The following is a 23,075-nucleotide window of genomic DNA, read 5'->3' on the forward strand; positions in this document are numbered from 1 at the left end:
AGGGGAGGAAGTGCTGTACTCCCTTTTGGCCTTTTACTCTGTCATCACTTACTGCTTAAAAACAAAAACAAAACCTACTCTTGAGGATTATGTAGGATATTGAAAGTTTAACACTTTTGGTTAGGTACTTTATCATTAACATTTTATTTAACAAACATTTGCCTACCTGTGGTGTGCCAGGCTGCTCTGGACACACTTTACATCACTGAACAGCACAGACAAGAATCTCTGCCCTTATGGAGGTTACATTCTGGTGGTGAGGAAATAATAAACATAAATAAGTTCTTTGGTATCTTAGAAGGTATTGAGTGCTATGGAAAAAAAAAAATAAAGCAGAATGGAATGCCTGACTGGATCATTTGGTGGACCATCTGACTCTTGATCTCGAGGGTCATGAGTTCAAGCCCCCTGCTGGGTGTAGAGATTACTTTTAAAATAAAGTAAATAAAAGTAAAGCAGGTTGAAGGACTGAGGTGGTTAGTGGAGTTACTTTTGAGTAAAGCTGTAAATGAGAGGAGAGCAAGTTGTGAAAATCTGGGAGTTGCTAAGTGTACCTTGCATAGGGAACAGCAAATGTCAAGGCCCAGAGGTATGTTTGGTGTGTCGTGAACTGTAAATAAAAGGATGACTGCTTGCTGTGTTAATTAATGCCCTGCAGTAGACCAAGGGCCAAAGCTTGGAGACAGGTTAAGGTAAGGGCAGTTGGTAAACTAGATCAGATGGGATGGTGATTTCGACCAGAGTTCTAGCAGTTGAAATGACAAATGGTCCGAGTATAGATACATGTTTTGAGATAGATCCAGCAGACTAATCGATTGATTGTGTGTGGCTTGAGAGAGACAATGAGCAAGTTGTCAGGAATGCCTTATAGTACTGATATGATGAGACCTGAGCAGTAGTGAGAGTGGAGTTGGCCTTTCCTTGAGATGGGCAAGACTGAGAGTGAGACAGGTTTAAGGAATATGAGCCAAGTTATTCACACTCCCAAGCAACGATAGGTGGTCACAAACACTTCATTCAAGCAGAACCGTGGTCCACAGATTTTACTATGAAAACTCTTTTATCTGTAGATTGCTGATTCTTTTAGCCTAATGTCTTGAGGATGGAGGAGTTAGCAAGTGAAGGAAGACTGGCTTGGGTAGATTCATGTGGCCCATGGTAACAAAGTCAGGTGTAGAAGGGATAGATTTTTTTATTCTCTGGTGAAAGAACAATTAACACTGCAGAGAATGAAGGCATAAGCCTTGGGTTTGGACTGTGAGAACCAGGATAAGCCCTGGTCTTACAAAACTGATTCATCAAGGCTTCTCTGCTGTTTGTTTACTTACTTAAGAAGCCTATGCCAGGGACCTCTTTTTGTTTTGAATCTTTAGTTTTTCCTTAATATATCCATTCACACATGATCATACATAAATACTTCAGTTGCATTTTATCCTGTGTGCTCTTGTAGTCTGTTTTGTAAAAGTTTGTTATATAAAAATCTCAAGTATTTTCTCTATAAGCACAGATTTTTAAACATGGATGATACAGGATTTTTTTTATTGTTATTATTTATATTTCTTTATATTAGTAAAGACATGTTCTTGTCATTGAAGATAGTATTGCCTAGTGATTATAAGGGCAGAAACCATTTAGACCGATAGATGCAAGTGCAGATGCTGAAGTAAATATGAGTAACTGTCCTGGGGCAAGTTACATTACTTCCTTGGTTTCCTTTTCTCATCTGTAAAATGATCGTAGTAATTGTACTTATTCCATAATTACTCTAAGGAGTATCTTAATGCACACAGTGCTCCTATTATAGTATCTATAAGGTGTTAGGACTTAGGTCAGTAAGTGTCAGGCCTTTTTTTTTTTTTAATCTTTAGATATAATTTATAACTCACTTATCTTTGACACCCAGTCTCCTATAAACAAACATAGACACTGCTGCTCTCTCTTCATATTTTCATTTCTCTCAAAAAGGTTATTGGAGTTTTTCCATGTACATGATCTAGTATAATCCACATAAAACTTGAAAACAGTGGTAGTTTGAAAGTCATCCTCATACTTAAAAGGTTTTCATTCTCTGAGACTTCTTTAAAAAAACAACACGAAACATTGTGAGCCAGACTTTGATATTGATAGAAACAGATTAAAATGAATGGGATGTGTGTATATGTGTGAAATGATAAATTTGGTAGTTCATTTTTCTTAGGTGAATAACATTTTATTTGAAGAAATGGTTTACTTACATGGGAAACCATTCTCCTAAACCCCATCTCTCCCCAGTACTTTGCTAAAAATAGAGCTGGTCTGGTTGGTAGAGAGATGCTGGAGGGGGGCTCAGATCCCTGCCTACCCTGCCTTGCCTCCCACCCTGGTGGTTTAAATGCCATTTAGTTCAATCAGGGTTTCATGCATTTCTTACATACTTTCAGAAATTTGAATAGCTGAGGTTGTAGGTACAATAGAAACATTTTGCAAGAAAGTTTTAAGAGCAAACTCCTTACATGTTTTAGGGACTGTTGTATCATGATTACATGTAGTGTTATCTTTAGCTCCACTTGTGATTTACAACTGACTGGAATTCATATGAGTTGTATTAGAAACCCTTGTTTCACTTTTATGTGCCACTGATAAACTACTACCATTATTGGTATATGTTCAATTTGCCAACATATAGAATAACACCCAGTGCTCATCCCATCAAATGCCCCCCTCAGTGCCCGTCACCCAGTCACCCCCACCCCCCACCCACCTCCCCTTCCACCACCCCTAGTTCATTTCCCAGAGTTAGGAGTTTCTCATGTCTCCCTTTCTGATATTTCCCACTCTATTTCTACATTTTTAAAGTAAGCCTGGATTGAGGATGGTCACATATATATGCACCATTAATCTACTCTGTTAGTGGCATTTGCTTTACTGAACCTTGAGTCAAGATGACGAAAGTGAAAATGCGTATGAAAAGTCTGTAAGTAGAATTTTGTCTATGTTTAGGGTTTTCTTTTTGGTATTTTACTTGAAGTGATGTAAATTAGGAGCTAATTGTTCATGAGATGGTTGAGAGTCTCCTTAAGATACTTGTGAGAGAACTGAATATTTAGTATTTTATTTAGTTCTTTTATCTATATATAGTTTTTGTGAGAAACCTAACAAGTTTGGGATATAGTTGACAGTTTAATTTGAAAGGAGGTGATAATCATAACTTTTAATTCATACGAGTTGTAGAAGGTAAAGCAACATGTGCTAAGTACCTGGTCTATGCACTGGACAATTTTATGTGGCTCCAGCCCTTCAAAACTTGTCTGCTTTCTCGATGGTGCCACCCATACATGTAAGTTTTCAAAGGTGCCCATGTGTTCCATAATTCGTAGGTTACTAGCTGGTACAGTGAACATTTTTCATTGGATCAGAATATATGCAAGACCTTGGAAGCCTACTATTGATAGTGCTGGGCTGACCTGTTCAGATTGTCCTTTGAGTGTGTGGTTTTAAAAGTGACTCCAAGCTAAAAAGGTTGTTGTTGGGCCACTTTTGTATTGCTGTTTTCTGTCCTTTGTCAGTCCCCTTGCCTCATTGAAGTTGTTATGACTTGGGGCCCTGCTGGCTTTAGGAATTGTTTCTCTTGTTCCCTGGTGGGTTTTTATTGGTGACTCCCTTTCTAGAGTGACTCTATGTCCTTGAGTTTACAGATTGTCCCAGAGTAATTTCCTAGTTTGGAAGATAAATTATATGCTCATCCTAGATAATAGAAAAGAGATGTTGGATTTGGTTACTATAACTAATTATATTTTGATTTTAATACCTAAACGGGCATTCATAGGTAATATAATTTGGTGTTACCTATTTTCCTCTTTCTAGTTCAAACACAGCAAATACTTAGGTATACTTCTCTATTTGGATTACTTCTTCAGTTGTCATTTAATTCATTCTGGTACATGAGACAGTACCAAAATTTTATTCTAATTTTGTGCAAAACTGTCAACAAAACACTTTCTGAAAAGGAAGCCTGCCCTCTCTTGGGGTTGGGGGAGCTTCTGCTCTGTTTCACAGTAAATGCCTTTGTTTTGCAATTTGGAAAAATTTATTATACTGCCCATCACCACTAGGGGACCACTTTATACATTCCACAAAAAATACTCTTATTATAGAAATATTTGTTTTCTTAAAAAAATATACTACCAAGAAACCAACCCATATATTTATCATTCCTGTACCTGTTTTACTTGTCTCACATTTCTCACTTATAGGATTTTATCTGACCTGTGTAACAGCTTATCCTAGTAATACAGAAACATAAATTAAGAAGTTTCATTTTAGCTGATGAAAAAATTTTTTCAGGTATATTTGTTCTGAAATAAAGACATTCTGGTTAGTGTTCATTGTATTTTTGTAGAAATATTTACTTCTTTAAAGGAAAGAAAAAATGTGCAGAACTTATATTGTGTATTTTATTTGGAACCATTTTTAAGGAATGCATAATTTATCTAAAGGCTGTGACAATCTCTGTTCATGGCTAGAATGTGAAATTTAGCTGCGTTGTATTATAGTATTTTATATCTTTCTATAAACTAAATTGACCTATTTTTGGTTTTGTTTTTCCTTTTCCAGTCTTTACCAGGTGCTGGTCTCTGGATGGTTTTTGTTTAAATTGGAAAAATCTTAAACCTGCCCACAAATTGGTATGGTATCCAGTGAGATGGGGACTGTTGGCAGTGGCTTCTGAATGGTCTGAGGAAGCACAGGCAGACAGAATGGAGAAAGTCAGCCTTGAGCTAGTGTTTGGCCACTCCCTGCTACCGCTCCTGTGGGCATGTCTTTTCTCTGTAGCTGACCTGCTGTTCTAGAGAAGTTAGGGTTTAGACCAGTCTGAAGGTTCATTCATCAGGAAACAAAATATGGCTCAGAGATCTGGCTTGTATAGATCCAATTTGACAAGAAGAACAATGTTACTGATACTAGCAATGCTTGCTAGTGATTTAAGAAGGTGCTTGTTTTCTTTTTGAGCACTTGGTTCTCTGAACAAAGAAGCTGCTGGTAGGGGCTGTTGCTGCACATATTCCTCTCCTTCTCCCCCCCTCCCAACAAAAGCACCGAGTGTTTTGTTGGTCTCTTCTTGGGAGAAACATATTTTTGGTTAGCAGCTGCCATAAAGAAGAGTAACACCTGAAAGGGCTGTCTTGCCCGGTGAATTAGGCTTTTCTGTGGAAGTTGAAACAAGTGGCTTGGATGATGAATGGCAGGGAGAGAGCTACTTCGATGGCTGGATTTCATAACTGCCAACAGCTATTTTCTTTTTAATTAAGGACTTGCCCCCTTATACTGAAACATTAAAGATTCCTTTTAGGTAATTGATGTATATTAGTTATCTGATTATATTTTATTAAAAATTTAGGGGATCCTTCTAGATAATGTCCAAGTGTTTCTTTAGAAAGTTTTAGGGGTGGGGATAGTGGTCACAGAAATATGACCAGCTTTGAAGATTTGGCAAGTAGGAAGTGATACAAATCCCAACTGTTCGTATATTTTATACTTTTGTGTGGGAGTTTTATTCATGTCACTCATTATAGACTCTTAGGAGGAAAGATAGTAATCAGTTTTCTTAGTATAATTATTATAGTGCAGTATGCTTTAAAAAAAAAGGCATAAAGATGGGTTTAAGACATTTCTATCTAGGCAGCATTATGAGTTAGACCTAATAACCTAATTCAATAGAACGTTTATCTTTAGCCATTGTTTCCAGATCCTTTCCTGGCCAGTGAGAGGTGTATTTTTAAGTTTCTAATACAGGGCACTTGGGTGGCTCAGTGGTTAAATGTCTGCCTTTGGCTCAGGTCGTGATCCCAGGGTTCTGGGATTGAGTCCTGCATTGGGTTCCCTGTGAAGAGCCTGCCTCTAACTTGGCCTGTATTTCTGACACTCTCTCTGTGTTTCTCATGAATAAATAAAAATTTTTTAAAGAAGTTTTTAATACTGTGGTCTATTTTGAACAGTTTTGGAAAGCGGTGCCTTTAGTATCATTTATAGGACTTAAGTTTGGTACTGATTTTTAAAGGAAAATGCAGAGATTCATCAAAAAGTTATCTACTTTGTCAAATGTAGAAAAAAATTCAATTTGAGGTTGCTTTATCACAAAAGGACTCACATTAGAAGTTGATGTGTGGAAGGCATTAGGATGAATAACAAATGTTCTTCATTTTGATCTCAACTATAATTATAATTAACTTTGTAGAGTTAGAATTTGTCTGTTTTTTCAGGAGAAAACCCATCTGATCCATAAATTTGATTTTAGGTGGATTTAAATGTCTGTTTTGCAGAGTGATTTTTTTTTTCCTTAATCCAGGACTGAAAAATATGTGATTGACTTAATTGAAGAGAACTTATTATCTAATGGTTGATAAATGTTTGTTTCATGAAGTTTGGAAGATATTTTTCGGTCTTTGAGAAATTCTTTTCTCCTCCTCCCTATTCTTGCTTTCTATACCCTTCAACAAGAAAGCAGTATTAAAAGGGAAAAATATTCAACAAAATCAAACCTTGTGCCCGTGTGCCTTTATTCGCTCAGAGATTCTCTTGGAATTATTGCCGGATGAAAGGAATGGAAAGAAATTTTTGAACATTTTTCAAAAATCTTGTGATGTCTTCTAGCTAGGAGAAACAATAAAATTTTAGGGTTTTATAAGTTGTGTGTTCCTAGTTTTGTGTGTGTGTGTGTGTGTGTGTGTGTGTGGAATGTTTTGTTTTCCTTTAGGGCAGGAGTCCTCTCACAATTTCTACACTACTGGGTGATAACTACCACATACACATTTGTAGTAGGAATTTAGGAGAATTTTATAATAATTTTGCATAGAGTAAGTAATACTTGATTTTGTGTTTGGGTGTAGATGGTAACATTTTCAGTCTACCTGCCTGTTCCATCCAGGACCCTAACTGGCTATAAAGTTCATTATTCAGGATTCATAGCATTTGAAGATTCATTGTGGTGTCCTTATAAAAAATTAGTGTCCCTTCCACCTCTTCCCTTAAGGTGCTTTAGGATCTTGGTGTCTGTTCCAATCTGAGACGACAACAGTAAGATGAAAAAAGGGCAACGTCATGGTAGGCAGCTCTTAGTTGCTAGAGAAGTTAGGTCACTTAGTTATGAGATCAATGAATTTTTGTTCTTAGTTCAAAATGATAAATATTCTCATGACTTTACATATCAGATGTGCTAGTATAGATTGCTCTTTCCTGTGGAACTGAAGTATATTTTAAAAGTTTTTTTTTTCTTTTTATAAAGAATGTCTTATTGCGCCGTTTTGCTAGACTGAAAGTTTCCTCATCACTTGGTGAGACCCTCCTCTAATTCAATCTTTGTCTTTTGTCTTTGCTGCCTTGCAGGGTTGGTACAGTAGGCTTCACTAACTTAGCTGCAACTCAGAATTTCTCCTCCAGCACCTGAGTAAATGCTGATGGTCTTGTGGAGAGTGGATTAAGAGTACGAGCTAAGTTCTCAATCCCAATTAAGAAGCGGAGGAAAATTTAAACTGTCTCCTTCAAAGTTTATCACAACCACCACCATCAAGACAGCAAACCAAAGGACAAAGACTTTGACCTGCTGTGTTGCTCTGTGTAGTCCAGTTCACGTATGGTTTACAGACTTGGCTGGGGTTACTAATGAGTAAATAAAAAGTCGGACACTTCTGTCATTGGACACTTTTATTCACAAAGTTACCAAAATGAGGGCTGTACTGGAGACAGCAGACATTGCCATAGTGGCCCTGTATTTTATCCTGGTCATGTGCATTGGTTTTTTTGCCATGTGGAAATCTAATAGAAGCACCGTGAGTGGATACTTCCTGGCGGGGCGCTCTATGACCTGGGTAGCAATTGGTGCCTCTCTGTTTGTGAGCAATATTGGGAGTGAGCACTTCATTGGGCTGGCAGGATCTGGAGCTGCAAGTGGATTTGCAGTGGGCGCATGGGAATTCAATGCCTTACTGCTTTTGCAACTTCTGGGATGGGTTTTCATCCCGATTTACATCCGGTCAGGGGTATACACCATGCCTGAATACTTGTCCAAGCGATTTGGTGGCCATAGGATTCAGGTCTATTTTGCAGCCTTGTCTCTGATTCTCTATATCTTCACCAAGCTCTCAGTGGATCTGTATTCGGGTGCCCTCTTTATCCAGGAGTCTTTGGGTTGGAACCTCTATGTGTCTGTCATCCTGCTCATTGGCATGACTGCTTTGCTGACTGTCACCGGAGGCCTTGTTGCAGTGATCTACACAGACACTCTACAGGCTCTGCTTATGATCGTTGGGGCACTCACACTTATGATAATTAGCATGATGGAGATTGGCGGGTTTGAGGAAGTTAAGAGAAGGTACATGTTGGCCTCACCCAATGTTACTTCCATCTTGTTGACATACAACCTTTCCAACACAAATTCTTGTAATGTCCACCCTAAGAAAGATGCACTGAAAATGTTGCGGAATCCAACAGATGAAGATGTTCCTTGGCCTGGATTTGTTCTTGGGCAGACCCCAGCTTCAGTATGGTACTGGTGTGCTGACCAAGTCATCGTGCAGAGAGTCTTAGCAGCTAAAAACATTGCTCATGCCAAAGGCTCTACTCTTATGGCTGGCTTCTTGAAGCTGCTGCCAATGTTTATCATAGTTGTCCCAGGAATGATTTCCAGAATACTGTTTGCTGATGATATAGCTTGCATCAACCCAGAGCACTGCATGCAAGTATGTGGAAGCAGAGCTGGGTGCTCTAATATTGCTTACCCACGCCTGGTGATGAAGCTGGTTCCTGTGGGCCTCCGTGGCTTAATGATGGCGGTGATGATTGCAGCTCTGATGAGCGACTTGGACTCTATCTTTAACAGTGCCAGTACCATATTTACCCTTGACGTGTACAAACTCATCCGCCGGAGCGCGAGCTCCCGGGAACTAATGATTGTGGGGAGGATATTTGTGGCTTTTATGGTGGTGATCAGCATTGCATGGGTGCCAATCATCGTGGAGATGCAAGGAGGCCAGATGTACCTTTACATTCAGGAGGTAGCTGATTACCTGACACCCCCAGTTGCGGCCCTTTTCCTTCTGGCAATTTTCTGGAAGCGCTGTAATGAGCAAGGGGCTTTCTATGGTGGAATGGCTGGCTTTGTTCTTGGAGCAGTCCGTTTGACACTGGCCTTTGCATACCGTGCCCCAGAATGTGACCAACCTGATAACAGGCCAGGCTTCATCAAAGACATCCATTACATGTATGTGGCCACAGCATTGTTTTGGGTCACAGGACTCATTACAGTAATTGTTAGCCTTCTGACACCACCTCCCACAAAGGAACAGATTCGTACCACCACCTTTTGGTCTAAGAAGAGCCTGGTGGTGAAGGAAAGCTGCTCCCCGAAAGATGAACCCTACAAAATGCAAGAGAAGAGCATTCTGAGGTGCAGTGAGAACAGTGAGGCCACCAACCACATCATTCCCAATGGGAAATCGGAAGATAGCATCAAGGGCCTTCAGCCAGAAGATGTTAATCTGTTGGTGACCTGCAGAGAAGAGGGCAATCCAGTGGCTTCGTTAGGGCATTCAGAGGCAGAAACACCAGTAGATGCTTATTCCAATGGGCAAGCAGCTCTTATGGGTGAGAAAGAGAGAAAGAAGGAAACAGAGGATGGAGGCCGGTACTGGAAGTTCATAGATTGGTTCTGTGGCTTTAAAAGTAAGAGCCTCAGCAAGAGGAGTCTCAGAGACCTGATGGAGGAGGAGGCTGTTTGTTTACAAATGTTGGAAGAGCCTCCACAAGTTAAACTAATACTAAATATCGGACTTTTTGCTGTGTGTTCACTTGGAATTTTCATGTTTGTTTATTTCTCCTTATGAACTTTTTAAGGATATGATGAGACACTAACTTAAGAAAATACTGGTCTTTGGAAAACAAAACAAAACTTATGTAACTGTTGCATCTCTCAGGCATTGTTTACGCTATAGGTTTTAGCCAAATTTTACTTAGCAGAAAAATCATCTATTTGCAAGACTTTATTTTCCCAGAGATGGACGAAAGTAAATTTTCAACCTAAATGAAGTAAAACTTGTTTAACAGACTGAATTGTGCAAATGTGGTTTAAAATTTTCCATACCAAAGTAAGGAGAGACCAATTATTCTCATAGAACATGTAGAGCAGAATATATGCTAAGATATTATGAATAAGGTATACTGTCTGCACTGCCAAATCTTGGTAGGCCTTCTTATCCTGAAGTAGAAGACTTGCTCATTTCAAAGTTTTTTCTCTGTCTCTGTAATCCCTCCTACCATTTAAAACTGAATTTGTAGACATTGTGTAATCAGTTGTGTAATGAAAATCTAATGTGCTTATGGGGTACTTGTGTCAGGACAAGTTAGTTCGTTTGCCAGGTTCATTTTGCTAGCATGAGCCTATGGATTCTGATTGCCAAAAGAAAGGAAGAAGAATGTTTTTTTTTCTGTAGCTATTCTTGTACCACCAATATATGGACTGTTGGTAAAAAGTTTGTTCTAGTTACTTTTTTTTCTTTTTTTTTTTTTCTAATTTTGACCGGAGTTTAAGTGAACGATACTCAAATGACCACCAAGTCTGTCTTGATAAAGTTATGTCATGATTGTATTGTCAGATGGTTAGGGGAGAAAATGAAGTAAACATTGCTGATGATCCCCAGATTAATTGACCAAGTTAAGGTTATTTATATAGTTTGGGAATTAGCAGTCCTCAAGCAGTGTTTGATGAGCTTATGCTAAACAGGTGACTACTCATACTCCACTAATTCTCTAGCTTTGTTCTTTGTTTTTGTCATTTGGTAGCATTTTTTATTAGCCACATGCTTTTCCAAGTGGATTCAGTTGGAAGATATGTCCAGAAATTTGAAGAAAATTGTCACTGCCTTTTGTGCTGGGTTGCCCTGCTTGATTAGATCATGCAATGTTGAAGTTAAGCTTTTGGAGGGAAAATTTAATTCTGAGATCATATCGTATCCTTGATGGTTTTTTTTTTTCCTGATTTACTTTTTTCTTTTTTTTGAAAGACTTGCCATCTGTACACAGCCTCTACATTCTTAAAAAGTTACATTGACTTAGAGCATGAGGAGGTTCCAGTGCAAACTGGACATTAGTAACAGAAAACTCAGAGTGCATGCCTTGCCATTGGTAGATTGTCAGTATAGTCTTTCTGTAGAATGGATAGCATGTTAAAGAGGTGTCTGTCATGAATAAGAACTTCTGGGTTTAGTAGTATGTCTTGTGGAGGATATCGTAGGACTTGTGTACTTAGAGGATTCTGTCTTCACATGGCATGGCACTGTGTTGTAACCTTCACGGATGGGAATCTTTTTCACAGGCTGATTCCCCTTCTTGAGGACAGGATGCAAAAGATATTAGAGAAAAGCTCTACAGATTACAAATTTCTGTGTCTGTGTGCTCAACATGGTCCTTTTTCCTCCATAACATATGAAGGAAACTTAATTGTGTATCTACTTTCTTTGACTTTCCTGTAATCTCTGATACTTTTTAAATTGCATGAATTTATTAAGCTTGTATTCTTTAGGGAAAAGTATTACTTTTTTAGATACTTTTGTAGATTTTGAATCAAAACTCAGTCCTAATGACTTCACAAATTTTTTGTATTCTATAAATGAGTTTCATTATGATGGGCTTGATTAGTCCAAAGTTGATTTTAGAAATAATCAGGTAGCATAATGTCTTCCCATCTCCAGGAGGCTTTCTGATAGACTGAGTCTGTAGATGAAAAAATAATTCATGTATGAATAGCATGATTTCTGAGAGCTTAGAGTGCCTTGTAGAATTTATTTCTCAGTTTCATTCTTAAGGTTTATAAGCTGGGGGCCAAATAAATAGGGACCATCCTTTTCTTTATGGAGGAGGCTGTGGTTGTGACATGTCCCAAGGTTATAAAAAGTCTATTGGGAAGAACAGAAAACCGTGTATCCAAAGCTGGACTCATGGTTTGTCCTCTTCTCAAAGGAACTATTTTTCCTTTGAGACAACCTTTCGGTATTTGGGAAAATAATAGGACCTTAGATTTTTCAAATTGGCATTAAGTTGTAAGAATTAAAATTTTCTTTGACTTTGAACACATTGCTGTATAACTGAGCAAAGAAAATTGACACATTGGCTGGGCAGCCTTCTTAATCCCTTCTTTTTTACAGCATAAATTAATAGGTGGTGTTTATGTGGATTTTTCTCCCTTTTATTTAATGTTGAGTCCTAATAGTTTGGAGTATTAGGATCCCTCACCTCCCCCCCCCCCCCTTTGCTGCTGTCTCAGTACGATACATGAAATACATCATCTTGTGTCTGTTTGTGTGTATATAGCAGTAGGTCAAGTTTAGAGTACTCATGTCTGTAAATAAGGAATGACTATTAGCATATCCATTAGGATGTTTATTCTTGCCAGTATAAACATCAGTCTGTTGAGACTCAAGTCCCTGAAGCTTACCCTTCTTATTGCTTTCCAGTAATAGATAATGTGCTTGAATAAGTATGTGAATTGCTGATTGCAACTTCATTCAGGGGACCACTGTTCAGTATGTTTCGTTAGAATGATTGTTCATGGAGTGATACATGGTCTGTATTAAGCTAGCAAAATGTTCATACTTTACACTAACTAAATGAGTCCTAAGTGATGACATTTTGTCTGTAGACATTAATATGTATATATTTTTGTATTGGCTCAAGCTAAGGTTCAGAATTGAATAAGAGTGGTATTGACTAAAATAGTTACCTAAGAGTCAAAATGAAGTGAAGACACTAGTCTTCAAAGGTAGGGAAAAAGTATTGTCTGATCTGCTGTTAATGGTATCCCCAGTTCTTAGATTTTTGTCCTTTTAAGCAGTCTCAGTCTTAAGATCTGATGAGCAGAGCTTATTAATAACTCTGGCATGTAGAAGAACTATTGGCTCCAAAAATATTATGTCCTTTTGCCCCAAGATAGTAAGTGGCTTTTGAAATAGCTGAGCCAGTCTTCTTCCATAGCCATTCTTTTCCTGGTTGAGGTTATTACTCTTATCTTTAGATTAGGGAAACATCAAGCAATAGTGGTGGTACTGTGTCCTTTGGCCTAAATTGAGCAGATCTCCTCTCCCAAGGCTTCCTTTTCACTTGGCTCAAAGGATCCATTGTGTTTTTGTACAAAGAGGCTGGCCAGGGTCATAGTCTTAGCACATCAAGTAATTAGCAGAGACCTATCACATGTGAAATTTCACATTTTAAGAATTGATTAGGAGGTTGTCACTCAGTCTTTAACCCGAGGCTGATTGTGAGTGGGGGGACTGAAAGGTCTTGTCTAGGGCACTGAGAATCTCTCAGTGTCTCCATTTCTCAGTCCATTGCTTGCTTTCTTCTGGTACTGAAAGGGTGCATGGATCTTCCCCTCTCCAAATATCATTTAGTGCAACCTATGGGTTATTCTTATTCTTCACCATCCTACAGACTGGCTATATCAGTAGCTTTTAAAAGTTTAGACTGGTCAGTTATTCCCAGTTGGCAGTATTTGGCCAGTTACTTTCCATATATTTTTTACTCTGCTGTGTCATTTTCATCTGAGGTATGATGGCTGGAAAGGACCATGTGGATATGGAATAGTGACACCTCACCACCATTCCCCAGGTTTAGATGAGCAATGTATGTAGACCATTCCTGTTACGTCATGTGACCAAAGAGACTTGCCAGGACAAAATTTTTCCAAGAAGTCAGAAAAACTATTAAATGAGATGCTGAGAAATACCTGGGTGATACAAACTTAACAAGTTAGGCAAAGGACAAACATTAGCTTAAAATGTGCAGATGTAGAATTCTGTTCAGTGAATTCTAGAACTTGAAGCATTTTGGCTACAAGCTAGTTTAAACTTTTCCCCATATAGATTAGGACACTAGTAAATAAGATCTAGCCTGTTAAAGCCTAGTTTGACATTACATATTGTGAAGTATGAGTTTTTAAACATTTTTGAGGTTAAAGTGACTGATATTTGATAGCAATACTTTAGTAGAAAAATCTGCTTTTAAGCTTGTATTCATACAGTATCTCATTAACAAAGTGTTAAGTTGCATTAAGTCATTTTGATGTTGACATTAGCTTGAGCAGACTTTACAAATAGGGTATATTCCTATATGTGTGTATACTCACCTACCATTCAGAGAGACTGGTCTTTCCCTCTATTTGTCTTCCCTTACATTGCTTTAATTCTTTATCTGTTCTTTTAACACTTCTCAAATTCCTCTTTTGATATTTTATCAGCTTAACTCACTTTCAGGCTTATTGCTATGATGTGCAAAAGTGTTGCTTTGCCCCAGTTTTGAAAACTTGGATCCAAATAATGATTCATTAACTATGGTTGTGTTTAAATATACTAAATTTCTATTAGCTTAAACTGTTAATTCTCAAGAATGATTTTCTCAGACTAATGTTCACTAATAATAAAAGCCCTAATAATACATCATTATTGTATTCTAAAAACCCCTTTCTTCAAAAATTAGTGAGGCAGTGATAGTTAAAATTCACACCAGTCCCTTTGAAATGGTGGTGTCATAATGCAGAGAGGAATGGAGTTTGTTTTAATGCCAAAAAGCCTGTTCGTGCAGTAGTTAAGGGTAAAAAGTTGGAATTAGTTGGCATATAGAGAAACCCTTTTGTACTAGTTAGGTATGAAACTGGATCATATAAGAAGTTTTGATTACTTATACTTGGTTAGACTTGGTTGGCTTACCTCAGGGCTGCAAATCCCTTTTCCTCCACTAAAGTCACTTCTCTTAATTTGGTATGCTTTTTATCAGACTCTCCCCCCTCTGTTAGAAGACTAGGTATGCAACTTCTTTCACTCCTAGAATTGAACTTAGCTAAGGTTCAAACTACTTAATAGGCTTTGCCAGCACTGAGTCCCACACCATTAGTCACAGTCCTATAAATATTTTTATTTAAGCTTCTTTCCAATGCTGGGAAATAAGGCTTTTAACTACTGATTCACCTTTAAAGAAATGTTGTGAAAATTGATATAATTTATGTTTCTGTTTTCCATCTCAAATCCTGTATAAAAGATAGGATTTAGTTTTTTGTTTTGGGTTAAGCACCCTGTTTATCTTGGTAACTTAACAGCCTTAGCCATGGATATGTTATTGTCTTTTACTCAGAAATAAAGCTTTGATGTATCTGTACCGTTACTTAATTTCAGGTACTTTACCTTTTAGGGGAGGACCATAATCTGAAGCTGTTGATTTAAACCAATAATTTTATGTAACAACTTTCCAGTGTGGTTTGGTTACCTGGATTCATACTATGTTTGAAGAGAGGGATGCTAGAACAAATAAGCAAATGAAGAGCAAGTCAGGACAAAAGCACAGTGGTCTTAGATTTTTCGTAGTGTAGGAACAGTAGCTTTGCTCTCAGAAAAGCACTAGATCTTAATTGTTGCCCATGATAACGAAGCCACTCCATCCTCTCCTACCCCTATCCCAAGTTTAAGATAGTTTACAATCAGTGAACTCTGTCAATAAGGGAAATACATATTTCAGTCATTTCTTCAACAGCACAAGTTGACGGTAGATAACCACAACCTTATTGGAGACTTATATTTATCTTGGTAAATTCACCTTGTACCCCAGTGCTGCTGGAGGAAGGAGTGTTTACTTTTTTTATTGCCTTTGGACAAACTAGTCTGGATAATTTTTCAATATATCATTGTAGCCTAGACTTCTATAAGTGGAATGAATGTTCCTTAATAACTCACTCTTGGTTATAATAGTTGGAAACTGAAATTAAGCTCATTGCTGTTATTGAAATCCCAAATTGGCAAAGGCCAGTATATAGGGTATTTCATAATATAATCAGCTTCTGAAATTTACGTGTTTTGATTAGTGCCTTCTGTTTGCCAATATTGACTCTGCTAGTTTACACATTTCCCTTTCTTGATAGAATATACTTATTTGTTACAGTTCCTCTTTTTAAATTTTGTTATAACTAGTCAAGGAAATACAAAAAAATACATTTATATTTACGTACTTTATATACGCAGCCTTTATTTAGGTTCAAGGAAACCAGGTAGCTCTAATTCCTGTTGCAGTTTAAATGTTATTTATTCATCTATATTTGTTTTATATCCTTAATTAAAACTATAAGGTTACTTATTAATTCTGTGTGTATATTTTAACTATTGTTTTTTTGATGTAGGTTTGATAGGCATATTTGAGAACATACATGTGACAAGAGCTTCACATTCCATGATAGGTAAAAAGCTTAAAGTAAAAGTCCATAGAAAGCACAAATCATGTTCAAACATGCAGGTGTGTATCTCCACATGTAGAAAGCACAAGACTAACAGTATTTCTCAGTATCCCACAAGTGCCAGTCGTACAGCCCTCGGGAGTTGTGGAGGACTATAGTACGGAAAGCCCTAGACAGTGAGGTATCTTGAGTTGTGGTCCTAAATGATAAGTGGTTCAAACGTAATAATCTGAGTAAGTTTGTACTACTTTGGTTGAGGGAGAGAAGAACAAGAACAAGAACATTGCAATTATATTTGGGGCTTATTAGTGAAAATGGGGGTCTATGGGTTCTTTCCTACAATCTGGAACTAAAGCAGAGACAGACTTTTAGGCTTTTGGTGGGTGGAACAGTTTGACAAACTTTTGCTTTAAGCTGTAGAGCCATTGATGTTGTTATTATTACTATTTTTTATTTTAAATCTTTAGTAGGAAATTTTACCGGCTGTCAGTAGTACCCTGAAAACATGAAGAAATTTTACATTTTTAACAGGGCAAATACTACTTGTCTTTAATCTTTGCGTAGGTTTGTAAGAGGTGAACATATCTTACTAACTTTTTCATGTGCTTTACTGCACTTCATTTTAATAGAGCAGAATTTGATCCAAGTGTTCTGAGCATCAAACTAAATCTGAGGCAGATCTGCCAAATGAGCTACTTTGCTTTTCACAGTGGTTCTAAGAGTCTAAAGGATTCTTTTACCTGTCCCATTCCCTGCTTCATGACTAGATTAGATGAAATCTGAATGTGTTTTCTTGCACTCAGTATTGTCTTTGTCTTATCCCTTGCTTTCTTTACCTGAATAGTCCCAGTTTATCAAGAATGAATAAATAGTCTTTGTCTTGGATTTTGCCCATAGGTCAAAAGCTGTAACTCTCAGAATGGGAGAGAAGTGACTACTTAGGTTCCCACTCTCCTCTATTTTGTGTATTTATCTTCTTAAGGAAAGACTTGGTCAGCTCTGATAATATATGGAATGAAGATTAAAGCTGGTGTAGACCAATGTCACATGTTTTAGAAGGGTTAAGCGGAATGCCTTGAGGGAAAGATTGCCCCTCCAGCAAAAAACAGGTGTTTTCCCTCGGTATTTTAGAATGTGAAACCTCAGGCTTCAGGGGGATGAGGGCAGAGGAGTGCCAGAAATGCAGGAAAAAAAAAAACAAAACTGAGGAACGTCTTTGGCTTAGCAATGTGTGATAAGGCAAAGCAGTTATAACTTGTTAGTCCTATATAGTATGTGTCTGTACTTTTAAATGTTGCTTTTAAATTTAAAATCGTTTGCAAAAACTTAATGCTTTTGAAGATTCCTTTGGCAGAATTTCTTTCATTTATAATTCCATGGAAAATTGCTTTAATTAGTCTAGGTGAAAGTAGTCCTAGCACTGTAAATATGTATAATTAGAATTTTCTAATTTCACTTTGAGATCTCTAACTTTTGAGTGGCAAAAACAGATCAACGAGTCTTTTGCTCATGGACTTTTCTGTGGCGTTGTTGAAATGCAAAAGCTTTATTTTTGTTAATAATGGCATATTACATTAGTGTCAGATGATGATATGGAATCTGTTCCCTGCTTTCCCCCACCAATATTGCTTTGGTTTATAGATTGCCAGCAGAGTTCAGAAATACAGCAGGGATCTACCCATTCTTTGCTTGGACATCCCATTTTCTGTTGCCCAGACCTATGTTGGCAATCACATATGAACTATGTTATGCTTCTCAGTGCTTTTTTTTTTTTTTTTTTGATAAGGTGGATATCAAAAATAGTTGCTGTGCAAAAGTTAGTAGTCTTCTTCAAGAAGAAAACCAATTCCTTTTCTAATACCTGTGAAATTGCTTCATTCATTTCTTTATTTTTAAGCCAAATGTCAGCAGAATACTGCTGCTTTTATCTAGTACTTTTGATATGTAAGTATTGCATTTTAAGGAGATGTTGTCTACGTTGAAAATCGTTTTTTTCCAGTGTCCTCCCTATTATGCTTTGTTCTTATTTTCTTTAAGAGACCAGTCTGTGCACTGGGGGTGTGTATTGTGTACATGTTATCATTTTGTCAGTTATGCATTGTAGACCAAATGTGATTATAAATGAAGCTGTTGAGTTATTGGTGAGTTTTTGGAAGTGTAAACTGATTTTCAGTGTACCCTTTATTGTCCACAGGTTTTTTTTTTTTTTTTTTTAAAGATTTGATTGATGGGGTCCATCTTCACATTGTACAATATTTTAGTTGCAAGCAGAAAGTAGAATTTGGTATAAACCAGGTTATTTCTGTATTGAAAGGAATACAATTGAAATTGTAGATTTAGGATTGTTAACCATACATGACAATTCTAACTTGACTATTATTCTAACTTACTGTATACAATCTGATTTTTAAAATTGTAGACATGTATGATCTTGGTTTAATGTGTTTTTTAAAAGTGTTATTGTTGAAAAAATGGAAAAACAATGAAGCAAATCTGCTAAAGAGCTGTCAGTTTTCATTACTGACTCTGTAAAATACACTGTTCTTTGTGTACTGTGTGTTATTTTGCCAGCTGCTGCATTAGCCTTCAAAAAGTATTTGGAAACTTCAGATGAACCTACATTTCTTGCAAAGTATATTCCTTTCTGTGGTATCTTGTCCTGTAACTGAAGTATAGTAATTATTTTATGGAAATGTTATTAGCACTTCTGTACCAACTTTGAATAAAATGAAAAATTTACATTTCTGTGACTGAGTATTTTCAGTTTTGAATATGTCTGCTCTAAAAAGTTTATAAGGTTTTGTGCTAGAGGTGAAGGGGCTGTCCTTCACTGACTTTTCTCTTTTCTCTGATCACTTCTATTTTGAAATAATTTCAAACACACAAGAAAGTTGTGAGAATAGTATGAAGAATTCCAAAAACATTTTCATCCAGATTCACCAGTAGTTCACATTTTGCCACATTTGCTTTGTCATTCTCTCTCATCATACACACTTTTCTGAACCATTTGAGTGTTAAGTTGCAGACCTCATTCCCCTCTGTGCCTTAAGTCCTTGAAGTCTATTAGACAAGCACAGTCACTCATGCAATCATAATATAATTATCAAAATCTGGGAAGTAACAATGATACAGTATTTTAATCTGAAGCCTTGCTTCAAATGTTGCTGTTCCCGTAATACCTTTTTATAGGAATTCTTTTTTAAGTTCAGAAGCTTTTTGGTCTCCCCCCTTTAATTAGCAGCAGTGCTTTCCTCAGTTTTTCTTTGTCTTTCATTGAGTTGACATTATTGAAGGTTAGAGGCCATTTTCTGAATGCCCGTACTCAAATCTGGGTTTCTTTCCTTGTGATTGGATTCACACTATGCGTTTTTGGTGGGAATACAGCATAAGCAGTAATATGTCCTCAGAGATTCACATTCGGAGGTGTGTGATGTTGTGTTTGTGTTGTCCCATTATTGTTGACACTAACTTTGATACTTGGTTAAGATCATGTCAGCCAGGTTTCTCCACTGTCAAGGTGTACTGGTTTTCCTTTCACTAATAAGTAATTTGTGGGGAGATAATTGGAGATTATGTAAATAACTTATTCTTCATCAAGCTTGAACCCCTGATTTCAGCATCCATAGGTATTTCTTGCCTGAGCAGTTATTACTATGATTATGCAAAACTGTCTTGTTTTTGTTTTGCTATACTGAAATAAAGAGTTGTCCCTCTTTCCCCATTTATCAGTATGAACTCATTTAGTGGATTATAATCCATTACTATCATTAATTTGCTCAAATGTTTCCAGATTTAGCCAGTGACATTCTGCAGGCCAGTTTGTGTCCTTCATGACACATTTCCATCATGCACACTTTCTTATTTCCCAAAACAGTGAGATGTTTTCATAGTTAGCTTGTACCTCCCCTGCCCTCGTCAGGATGAGGCATTTAGTAGGGAATAGGATTTAGAAACCAGAGCTAGGTGTGCCCATTCTTCAAGGTGCTTTTCAGTAAACAGGTAGGAAATTCATACATACCTACTGATGCCTCCAAATTCTAAATGAGTGTGCTAGAGAGTTCATTTTAGCTTTCTCCTATTATATGCATCTCCCTTCCAGCTGCAAGAAATTGGATGATATTGACACATTAACTTTTTTTTTTCAATTCTCCAACTCCTTAGAATTAAAATTTTTGCATGTCCATAAATACCTTTTAAAAGTTTTGCCAAATATGGAATTGTAGATTGGAAAGTTTTTCTTCAGAGATTTGTAAGCATAAGACCATTTCTTTCCTAGCTTTTAGTCTCAGTGTTCTGAAATTTCATTATTACAGGCCTTGAAAGTTTTCCTTTCATTGTCCTGGCCCTCAGTGGGCTCTTTCAATTTGGCAAACCTGTATCTTTCATTTCTAGGATGATGACTCTCCCTGTTTTCTCCTTTCTGGAACCCCTTTTGTTCAACTTCTAGACCACATGGTTTGGGTCAGTTAATTTCATACAGCTTTTGTTTTTTAGTTTTCTTAATTGTCTTTGTCTGTTTTGCACTTTCTACAGGTGTTTCTAAACTTTATTGCCCAATCTTTCTGTTAGAAAAGAATTTCTCGGATACTTAATTTTTCAGTAATCCTTTGTTCCCTCAATCTTTCTTTTCTTATAGTCTCTTGTTTTATGACTGCTGTATCTTTTCATCTCTCAAGATAAACACTGCAGGAAGAGAAAACAGTTGTTTTACTCCAGTTTTTCCTGTGTTGGGCTCTCACAATAAAGGCTTTTCTCAAATGTATATTGATCTTTGGTTGTCAGCTTATATCTAACAGGATGGACTACTGAACGTGTGGGTGGAGCTTGTCAGCTTCATTGTTTGGCTGGCCTTCAATGGCTGTTTGTTGGATGACTCTGAGGTATCTTTTGAACAGGTCAGATTCCCCGAAGAATATTCTTTGAGTTTTTGACTGGAGAATAAAAGGGCTTGGATCATTATTCTGGGAACTAAGTAAGTGAAGAAGGAACACAAGGGTCTCATTCAGTATGCATTTTTTTCTTAATCTCTTTTTGGTGTGGAACCCTCACTTAAGGCTGTGTGTTTGTCCTTCAGTCCCTAGGTTTCTATCCGTTTTGTCCACTCCAGAGGATAAACTTCTAAACTCACATCTAGGAATCCAGTTTTCCTTGTACTTTTGACAAACCTTATTCTGGTTCTCACTTCACCCCCACTTTCAGAGGTGTACCCAGTGTTGCCAGTTCTCAGATCTTTTGAGGAATTCTCCAGTGTAAGTATGGTTGATTCTCGGTTTTCCATATTGCTTCTTTCTTCCATCTGCTTGCTTGCTTCTAAAATTGAATTGCTGTTTTCTCTCATCTTACTCAGACTTGTACCTTTAAAAAAAAAAATTCTTTACTAGTAGGTTTTTAGGAGGTTTTTTGGAGGGAGCATGATTAGATGCTTGTGTTGAATCTTCCAACATCTGGAAAGTCCTGATAACCCCTCTTCACTTAAAATTTGAAAGTTGAAATTCAGAGCTTAGAGCCCATTATTTCTGCCCTTCCCTGAAGGAGCATGTTGACAGCCAGAAGCACAGTTGAGTTTTAAAATTCTGCTTATCTCTGTAAGTGCAAAGCTAGTGTTTGTTAACATTTCGAAAGGGACCTTAGAAATTGCATATTTTATCTTCTGTATAATACATGAAGCTTACTTATCAAAACTTTTTTTGCATGTGAAATTTAACATCCATGAAGCATGAACAGGTGTGCAGCATAGTGAAAGTGGTATTATTAGTTACTGTTATTTCTGGTAGTTACATTACATTCTGTAAAGTTGCCTCTAACACTGAATTAGTGAATATGGAGTCATTGCCCCTTGAGGAAGAAGTACATGGTTAGGTTTCTGTGAACCTCTGGCTGGTCTCACCACATTTTAATTAATTGACTGATACATAACTTCATGTTATGTGTGTTTCTCATAAAGACATCATATTTAATATGTATTTTTGATTCGTAATCATTGAGCTCAAAGCCTATAATAGCATCCTAACTCCTGCCCTGAATGAAGCTTATCTAATACGTTTGTAAGTGCAAGTAGGACACATCACATCCTACTTGCACTTAGGAACACTAAGACGGTGCTTCACCTCACTCGAGGGCATTTTATACACTCAAAAAACACAAAAGTTCAAAAAACATTGCTCTATCTAGGCTGCAAAAAAGGCACCTGCTTTATCATGGGAGATCTGAAACAAGGCAGATCCTTGGCTGTTGGACCTCAGCTGGGAATGTGTGTATGGGGTGGCACATTTTCCACCATGTCTATACATTCATGTCCTCAGATGACCGCAGAAGTGGTGGGGAGTGTCATTTGGGGGTTACAAACAAACTTAGTAGGTGAGCTGGCATATATGTGTTCCACAAATGATAGAAATTAGCTGTACATGTGAAGCCAACACCCATGTAACCACCACCCACAAGGAACTGGAACTATATCAGTCCCTTCTCCCAGAATGTGCATTTTGTTTTCAGGAAGTTCTGATTTTAAAGGGGTTTCTTACCTCCAGTCTGCCTCTGTAATTTGATAGTTCAGGTCTTGCCTCTGAAATGTTATCTTTCCTTCTCTTTGAGTATTTAAATACACACTTAAGTCTCAAAATCAGGCTTCATCTTCTCCATTCTCTTCAGTGTGCAGCCCAGGACCTGGGTTTCAGACCCTTTACCTGTCAGTCTTATTTTTTTCTGGACAACTTTGAGCCAGTTGATATCCCTTTATATGTGATCTCCAGGTTGATACAGTACTCCAGGGTACACACTGAGATTAGAGGGTAGGGGTGGGAAATAAACATGACAAAATGAGGACTACCATTTCTTT

At 37.4% G+C, this 23,075-nt stretch overlaps 1 protein-coding gene across 2 annotated transcripts in view; it reads left to right on the top strand.

The window, feature by feature from the left end:
- Window positions 1–18,979, top strand: part of SLC5A3 (solute carrier family 5 member 3) — a 33,755-nt gene extending 14,776 nt beyond the window's left edge. For both annotated transcript variants that reach the window (XM_077879089.1, XM_077879090.1), the window contains exon 2: window positions 7,363–18,979. In XM_077879089.1, coding sequence (XP_077735215.1) covers window positions 7,701–9,857 — 2,157 coding nt within the window. In that variant the 5' untranslated portion in view covers window positions 7,363–7,700 and the 3' untranslated portion in view covers window positions 9,858–18,979. The remainder of the gene's footprint in view (window positions 1–7,362) is intronic.
- Window positions 18,980–23,075: the final 4,096 nt, after the last annotated feature.

Source organism: Canis aureus, chromosome 30 (genome assembly GCF_053574225.1).
Source record: "Canis aureus isolate CA01 chromosome 30, VMU_Caureus_v.1.0, whole genome shotgun sequence".
NCBI classification, from domain to species: domain Eukaryota; kingdom Metazoa; phylum Chordata; class Mammalia; order Carnivora; family Canidae; genus Canis; species Canis aureus.